Raw genomic sequence first — 9,473 nt, forward strand, 5'->3', positions numbered from 1 at the left:
TGAGTGTAGTTTTTACAGGGCCTGTGCTACTACCACCGATGTTTTCATGCAGCTGCTCATCGATGTATGTCACCCTGTTTGTGGCACATGGGAAGCACTGAGGCCAGTCAATAACAGCGGCGGGTGATTGTGGCCATACGTCAAGCCACCTTTTCCATATAACTGACCAAAACACAGGACTGCGTTTGTTGGTTGACACTGGTGCGGAGGTCAGCATAATTCCTGCATCCAAAGCTGACCGGCGTCTCCGCACAAAGTCAACCCCCCTACAAGCTATCAGCTCTTCTGTCATCGCAACTTAAGGACGTAAGTCTCTTACCCTCGATCTTGGTCTTAAGAGAAGGTTGCCATGGCTATCTTGGATAGCAGGCGTCTGCTATGCCATCTTAGAGGCTGATTTCTTGAGCCGTTTTCATCTGCTCGTGGACATCAGCCACTGTCGCCTGGTGGATAACATCACAGGTCTGTTAGTCAATGGTTTTCTGTCGCACGCTACTGCTCTCAACCCTACTTTCATCAAACTGCTTACCTCACTGTATGTACCTCTACTCAACGAGTTTTCAGAGATTAGTAGAGTCTCCGATGGATAAAATCGCTAAACACACTGTAACCCATTGTATTGTTACCATAGGCCCGCCCGTTCTCTGCCGCCCCTGCCAACTCGGTCCTGATAAGCTTCAAGTTGCCCGCAGTGAATTCGAGCATATGTCACAACAAAAACGAATTTGTCCATTATCCAGCTCGTACAGTAGAACCTCGTTCATAGGCTTTTTTTAAAAAAAACTAGAGAAAAAGCATAAAACGTACGATCCGAAGTAGCTAAAATATTTTGACAGACTCCACTATTGTTGACATTAATTTAATGCGAAGCGTCACGCAGGTCGTTGCGGCATGAGACGCCAACTTGCGCCGAGCTGGTGGTGCTTTGGTGGCCCGAGATGCATTTTGATGTTTTCATATTGCGTGGTTTTTTAGGAGGGCGACAGGAAACCGAAGTAAAATCGAGCTGGTGGACGACGGCAGACGATGCCAAAGCGAAACGTAATGCCCACATCGCGCCGTCTACTGCAGGGAATGGTGGCGCGTTTGGATTATCGCCTACTAAAGTATACAGTACGCTACCAATAGCACTACGCACCACGTACTATCAAACAGATAGGTGAAGATGCTTATCACAGTAGGTTTGGCAACGATAGCTGCGAATGCGGCATGCGACGACCTAGGCAGAGATTTGCTGGTACCGGAATAAGAAACTGTGCACGCCATTGTTTTCAAGTGAGATAGGTGGCTTTATACTCCTCTTGATCGTGTGCGCCTTGCGCCTTTTCTTGATCACATGGGATCTAGCAGCAGGAAAATGTATACGATCGCAGTTTTCAGCAGGGAACGGCGGCACATTTCGGTTATCACCTAATAAAATCTTGCGCTACGCTTCCGACAGAACCACACACTGTGAAACAGATAGGTGAAGATGCTCATCATAATAGGATTGGCGGTGATAGCTTTGAATGCTGCTTGCAACGACCCCAGCGAAGATTTGCTGGTACCGAAATGAGAAATTGAGTGCGCACCACCATTTTCACATGAGACCCGCGGGCAAGTATTGTGGTCAAGCTGCCGCGATGGGCAGCTATATACTGTTCTTGATCGCGTGCGGCTCACACATTTTCTTGTTTACATGGGATCTAACGGCCGGAAAATGTATCATATAATTGCAGTTAGGCGACGTATTGAACGTTGGTGCCGAAAAATGATGTTTGCAGACTCGTCGAAACCAGTAAAAATTGAGCGTAATTCTATTGGGTCATTTTTTGTGTTCTCGATTGTGAACATTGGCACTGGGAACGTTTACGTAGCGGGAATGTATCAACGAGGTTCTGGTGTATTCAGGATTGCACTGCCTTTTTAACCGGCGCAACAATATATTCAAAAATCAATCTTTTGAATGTTTATCATCAGATCCCTGTTGAGCCAACCAACATTCCAAAGACTGCTATAACTACCCCATTTGGCCTTTTTGAGTATTTATGCATGCCTTTCGGTTTGTGCAACACAGCTCAAACCTTTCAGCATTTTATAGACGAAGTCACACGAGGCTTACCATTTTGTTTTGCTTACATAGGTGATCTTCTTGTCGCGAGCAACGATGCTGAAACCCACAAAGCACATCTACGTCAACTTTTCACTCGACTTCGTGATTACAATCTCATCATCAATGTTGACAAATGTCAGTTTGGTGTTCCAGAGATCTATTTTCTTGGACATCACATCACCAATCATGGCGTCACTCCGCTGCCTGACAAGGTTCAGGCCATCATTGACAACCTCCAACCACCAAAGTCCACACATAGCTTGCGGCGTTTTCTTGGACTCATCAATTTTTATTGCCGCTTCATGCCTGCATGCTCTTAAGTTGGTGCAGCCACTTGAAGCACTCCTTTCAATTTCGAAAGCTGAGTCTACCGCACTTCCTTGAGACACAGTCGTTGATCAATTTTCGCCCCCGTTAAGACTGCACTTGCACAAGCCACTCTCCTGCATCACCCTTCACAAAACACTCCCATTAGCCTTATGGTGGACGCTTCTTCGGAAGCCATGGGAGCCACTCTTCATCAGTGGATTAATGATGCATGGGCCCCCATCTTCTTCTTTTCCCGCAAGTTATGCGACACTGAACACGGATACAGTACTTTCGGATGGGAGCTCCTCGCGGCCTACCTCGCAGTGAAGAATTTCAGGTGCTTACTTCCTGGAAGGGTGACAATTTATAATTCTTACCGACCACAAACCACTTGTTTCTGCTTTACGTTCCTGCAGTGCCACCCATACTCCTAGAAAGCTCCAGCATCTTGCTTTTATTGCCAAATTCCTGACAGACATACGCTACTTCAAAGGCAGCCTTAACAGGGCAGCGGACGCTATCAGTCATATTACCACCAACGCCACGACAAGCTCTGTCCACCTTTTCTTGTTTTCACTCGTGGTGGCTCAAGCAACCAATGATCAACTTCCAAGACTCCAATTTTCTGAATCCCCATTTGGAGCAAGTCAACTTTCCTGACCACGATGTCACACTCTGGTGCCACATTTCACCTAACACTACCTGCATTTTTGTTCCTGCTTTTCTTCTGTCAGCTCCTGCTCGCCTTCTGCCTGTCAGCGATCCTTTCCTCGTTAAGAGCTCAGATACTGTGATTGATTTTTTGAAGTCACAATCTGACTGTGGTCTTCAGGCGTTTTCTATTGATGTAAAGGATTTTTATTATTCCTTGCCGCATAGAAGCGTACTGTCCTGTGTTGAGCAATGTATAGATAAGTATGGTGCTGTTTCCTTCCAGAATGAGGCCGGCATGTCTCGCAGTCAATTTTTAGAACTTTTAGATTTATCTTAATTCCACCTTTATCACTTGGGATAACCAATGTTTTTTGCAGAAAAGCAGAGTTTGTATTGGCTCTTGCATTGCTCCCATTCTTAGTGACTTGTTTTTATCCTGTTTAGACCGTGACATTTCATCACAAGTGCTAGGCACTGCAGTTTTAAAAATATTTAGATACGTTGATGACTTTTTAATTTTCATTGACTGCTCTTCTGATGCCTTCATTCTGGAAGCTAAGAAAGCGTTAGAAACGTTTCAGAAGTGCTTAGTCCCCCTTGAAACTACTCATGAGATGCCGGTAGATAGGTCTCTTCGTTTTCTTGATCTTCACCTGAACTTTCAGGACAGCCTCACGTGTTGTTTGTATGAGGCGCGAGCCAACAAGCCACTTCTGTTGTATACGTCCGCACATTCTAAGCTTGTTAAGCGGGCCATTATCAGTTTGTGCATCAAGAATGCCCTTAGCAAGTCTTGCTGTCATGTTGTGGATGTAAGCTTTGAAATGCAAACTCTATGTTTGTCTTTGGCTGGATATCCTAGGGTGGTGCTAGTGTCTGTTGCAGAACGCATTTTAAGAGAAGCATGATACTGCAAGCAGAAGTCAGTTGCCGATGCCCCTCCCGGCATACGCCCTAAAGTAAGTGTCATACCTTACATGCACGGGATATCCCACAACTTGAAAAAGATGGCCCAAAGGGCGAATGTAAGAGTTGTTTTTTCTGCTCCCAACAAGCTCGGCAGGCTTTGCAGGCTGACGGATCCCGCAAGCATCACTGAAAGCATCACCGCAAAAAGTTTGTCGAGTGTGTCCACCGGGTGGTGTACAACCTCCCGCCTTCATGTGGGAAGAAATATATCGGACAAACTGGGCGTTGCCTCAATGATCGGCTCCGCAAACACAGCAACAATGTAAAAAATGGCTCTGGTGATTTCTTGGCGATCCGCTGTCACGATCATGGATGCAAACCTCTTGAGGATCAATACACGATTGTTTCCCGTGGCAGCACACAGCTCATCCGTGAAATATCTGAAGCGCAGATGATCGCGAAATTGGGTGATATGTGTGTTAGCTTCCCGTCTCTGGCTCTCACAGAAAGAGAATTAAGTTTCTTAGACGCGGCATCACATGACTCATAACTATGTCATGAATTAGCACTTCACTTTCTTGTAAGTGCATGCGCAGTCTACGCTGCCTGCCATGTATAAAATCGACGCAGTGGCACAACAAACTTAGTTGAAAGTTTGCGCTTGGTGTGTCGACTTCTTTCACATCCGTGTCATTTTTTTTGTTTTTTTCTTTTTCGCACAATATCATTTAAGCAATGACTTTTTGGACTCTGGTATTATGCAATGTTTTTTTTAGACCTGTGCCGTGCTTTCTGTACTTCGAAGTCATTGGTGAGGATGACAAAGGCATAGTTGGAGCCATTGCTGACAATCTCGAATTCTTTCATTAAAAAACGCAGCATTGACCAGAAAGAAGCTTGGGTAGTGAAAGTCGAAAGCAACTAGGCCTAGTGTTGCGGAGCACACCAGCGTTTATAAATATTTTTTCAGTTTCGCAACTCCTCCTCTTGAGCTGGGCGCAACTTGTTCCTAAGGGCTGTGAAAGCGCTGCGGTCGGGCTTTGTGCCAAGTGAGCGGCGCTGCTCTGCTGACGTGCATGCTGGTCGCGGATGTTTGCATTGCTTCTTGTGCTGGTAGGCAATTTTATTTTCTCACTGTGTGTGCCTTGTCCCTTGTCCCTGTGCACGTGGCTGGCAGTCGAAGCCTTTTGTGCCCGGTCCAAGTTCTGCACTCATGGAGACACGAGTACCTGTGACATGCAGGTCATTATTGAATGTTGATATTGCGTGCACACTTTGGTTTGTAGGTCCACTTTTTCTTTTCATTTCCTGAGATAAACCTTACTCCTGGGGCCATATTTTATGTCATGTTATGGAACTTCAAGACAATATGCCGACGTGTTTCATGTCTGTTTCCACCAGCAGGTTCAGGAAAGCACCTACAAACAGCACATAATTCCCCCCACTGTCAGATCTGCGTTGTTACTTTAGAATTGGCAAAGAGCCATTTCCTGCGTGGAGAAGTGTTGGGGGAAATCATGCAAGGTATCTGATGTACAGTTTCCGGATGGTGACATAATCAAGTCACAAAGTCACATGTAACAGATTGCATGCCATAAGTGGCGAGGTCGTCAAAAGTGAGCGCAGTGCATGGAATGCATAAAGTGTACAGTTCTTTGCTTGTTTCCAAACGTTCCAGTCGTTTTCTCCCACCGAAAACATCGAAGGTCCTCAAGACAAATGGAACTTGCGCGTGAGCAAGTAGTAGATTCATGTTGTGGCCTGTCTGGAAAATATCCATGTCACCCCTTCCTTTGGACATGCTCCTTCAGCTATGCTTCCTAGCGCTTTAGTATACCTCAGCTTAAACAACAGCAGAAAGAAAAAAAAGAAAATGGTCCCCCCCCCCGTCTCGTCCCGTCCCGTCCCCCGAGTTCTGAACTGTGGCTTTCCTGAAATTCAAAGTTGGCAAAGTGAACATCTTTTCCATTTTGTAACACACATGTGCTTTTCACATGAATGAAATACCAAGAAAATGACCGTGCAATCAAAACTGCAGCGGGAGTGTGAAAAGGCCAAACTCTAGTCATATATTTGGGAGAGCCACTTACTGTTGTGTGATGACAGGTGCTTTGTTTTAGTAGCGGCGACATCCATTCTGAGCACTCCTTAACTAGTACCTGAATGGTAAAGGTGGGATACGTTCCTTTCTCTCTCTCTGTTTGCAATGTGAACTTTGGGATACTGTTGAACTAAGAGCTTACTACCAGGCATGTAGCTGGTGCAACAACGGTATCGACGTGATGTTTACAAGATTTCAAGTACATTCAGATCGCAGGGTTAACTTTCACACTATTTTACTATAGGTGAGTGCACCAAGATCTGGCATATGTACCAGCCTTCATATTTCAACATTAAAAAGCAAAATTCTACTGCTTTAATATAGCTAGCTGATGTCTGAACAGGGCAACATTTCGGCACAAGTGGGCATTCCTTCCGTTAACTCATTGTCGTGTTTTGAACAGAAATTGCTGCTTATAAGCGTGCATGTAAGTTGACAAAATGCTGCTCTCGTACGGACATTTGTAAACGGAAGTATATGAAAGATATGCAAGCTTGGAGCACTCGAACTGCACTGAAGCATGTTCGCACTTGGGTAGCAATGACGTAATGCTTCTGGTGCGCAGCCGGTTATGTGGCAATTAATGATAGTTGTATGTAACTACGCAGCTATAAAAGCCGCCAAATTTTGATTACCTTCTGTCACGGCAAGATTAGGTGTTTATCTGCATCACACAATTCATACGTGGCACGTCGAAGATCTCTCTTGGAAACGGCTTTCTCTTTACTTAAAACGAGGATGCTTACAGGACACACCGCTTTTATTGAAACTTCAACAAGAGGCAGCTCATGTACCTATCTTCCTAGTTAGGTTCTGCGTATATAAGAGAATAAAATGTTATGGAGCAAGACGGCTGTTTTATTCCACAAGCACCATTTTAAATGCCAAGCGCCATGAAAAACAACCATAACTGCACCAGGCTATAGCAGATGACGCTCACACACTTGGCGCCAAGGTCAACAGCAGCGGTCCACTTGCTGCGCATAGGCGAGCCGAAGGAGTTCGGAAACTGAAAAAGTATCTATAAACACGGAGTGCATGACAGCGTAATATGACCATGACAGCGTAATATGACCATGACAGCGTAATATGACTGCACACCAACTGCCACTTGGCCAAGCACAAATGGCTATAGTGGCAGCAGTGGCTAAGGCTGCCAGCAGATCAGCATGCAAGAGTGCTGGTTCGAGGCTGCGAGATAATCACAATGGCAGCCGTGGCAATGTCAGTGCTGTTTCAGACCTGCGGAAACTATAAAAAGTTAAGAACATTGGATAGCAAAGGCTTTCAGCATTCAAAATTTCAGATGACCTTATACATTGGCTCACTGGGGTTCATGAAGGTGTCCGAAAAATTGGTTTTTGACTGTACTTCACACAATTGCTGTAATGTTTTCTTACTTGTGATTCTGGCATTGTGACTACAGAAACTGGAGGAAGACTTCGCAAGGCAATGTGAAGAACAGGAGCGCTTCTATGGCACAAGTACGTTCCTCAATGACTATGCCAACATGGATCGGGAACAAGTGACACTACAAGGACCCCCACGGACTTTAGACACTTCATATCATCCGAGCTACTGAGTTTAGGATCTTCATATAGGCTGCAAATACCTAACACATGGTAGCAGTGTTTTTCTCGTTGCTTTAAGGCATAATTCTTGAAGCGCCTGTCAGTAATATAAGTTTGCTTTTATGGCACATTGCCTGAGGGCATTTGTTCTCTGGGAACCTTTCAAGGACTCGTAATAGTTACTTGTTTCATACAGGAGAAATGCTCTACACCGCCATAGTCAAGAACAGGTGGGAAAATGCCAGGAGGACTCTTTAACATGTCAGGCACATTGCAATGTGAGCTACTGTGTTGTCAGTCGGTTATATGTGGTAGTAAAGTGTATGCATTACCAAGATGTTAATCTCTCTCTCTCTCTCTCTCTCTCTCTTTTTTTTTTTTTTAAGGTGCATAGCTGAACACAACTAGAAATACTTGAAGCTGATTCTGTGACATAGTTGCATGCGGCTTCATACTGTACATTTTGCCAGTGTCTTGTTTTTCACTAGCACAGGGGCCTAAAGACTTCAGTGCAGGTGGTTTCTCATTTGGTTTCATTGCACAGAGATGCTCTGCGACAGTGCTTTGTGGTGCAATGGCTCGAAAGTGCCTCACTCTTTGAAACTTACTACCAGTGTCTTTTTTTTCTTCCACATTTTTATGTACTTTGTTGTTCTCTGCAAGACACTGCCTTCGTTGTGTCATGGCCTGTGAGAAGTCCATCTCCACAAGCTTTTACTCGTTCACACTGCTCTATGATGTGACTTAATTGGACAAGTGGCAGTTCTGCTAGATTTGTGGAGAATATATCTGCATTGTTTTATTGACAGTGGACACATGTGCATCACAACGTGTCAAAATGTATAACTGTGCCTGTTTGGGTAACTGTAATGTTGCCATCTGCAGTCATTGTTCCTGTCGCAAAATATTGGGTGACATAGGTACTGTCACATTGTCTACATCTTCCAGTGTTCAAAGTATAGCCTCTTGTTTTAATGTCGCTGTGTACAGAAAACAGACACCATCTATTGTGTGTCAGTGAAGCATGGAAAATGTGTAACTGTTCCTGTGAACTGGCAGAACCAGTGCTGTCTGTGCAGGCAACCATGCTTTGCTAGCGTAGGGCTTCTGTGAATTTTCTCAAAAAGCAAACACAACTGCGAGCAGTGATAAAAGACCGAAATGGCCTAGCCTTCCAGTAGTGCAGTTCCAGGGTGTTGCCAGAATATGCTTTGTTTTATAGCTTGGCATGGTTGTGTGTGATAGGACTCAAAATAAGAATGAATGTAGCCCATTTTCTGATACATGTAGGTTCGCTGTTACCCAGCATAAGCACTTAGCATGCCATATCAGATTTGCCATCTCTCAACATGCTTGAGGACGGCTTTTACAGTACTTGTGTGCATATGAAACAGATGGGCTGCCTGCAGAGATCTTCCTTTGCTGTGCCAGTTGTCAAGGTCACATTTCCAGAAGTGCTTTGTTGAAACTGGCATAATTAACAGTTCCAACATGCTGTACATAGTTTGGTACATGTATGCGTAGAGACTACTAATTTTCATACCATATTAAAAAAGTGTGGTATACTTTTAGTACACAATATTTTCAGAAGCTTGCTGAGCATAATAAAGCTTTGACATGTTTTGAATGCTTCTCTTCCTGTTTGCTTTACAAAGGATTATAAACACTAACACTACATCACCTCATAATGCAGTTGAACCTCAATATAACGAAGTCGGTGAAATCGGCACTCGTTATATCGAAATTTCATTATGTATAAATTTGACCTTTTATGCAAGTAAATGCAGTCACTGATCAATTTTCATTACCCGAAAGGGGCTGTAAACATTGCCGGGTT

General features: G+C 44.4%; 1 protein-coding gene across 1 annotated transcript in view; it reads left to right on the plus strand.

The window, feature by feature from the left end:
• Positions 1-9,263, plus strand: part of Slik (Sterile20-like kinase) — a 114,259-nt gene extending 104,996 nt beyond the window's left edge. The window contains exon 21 of the mRNA XM_065431175.2: positions 7,492-9,263. Coding sequence (XP_065287247.1) covers positions 7,492-7,647 — 156 coding nt within the window. The 3' untranslated portion in view covers positions 7,648-9,263. The remainder of the gene's footprint in view (positions 1-7,491) is intronic.
• The last annotated feature ends 210 nt before the right edge of the window (positions 9,264-9,473 follow it).

The sequence above is a fragment of the Dermacentor albipictus genome, chromosome 1 (genome assembly GCF_038994185.2).
Source record: "Dermacentor albipictus isolate Rhodes 1998 colony chromosome 1, USDA_Dalb.pri_finalv2, whole genome shotgun sequence".
NCBI classification, from domain to species: domain Eukaryota; kingdom Metazoa; phylum Arthropoda; class Arachnida; order Ixodida; family Ixodidae; genus Dermacentor; species Dermacentor albipictus.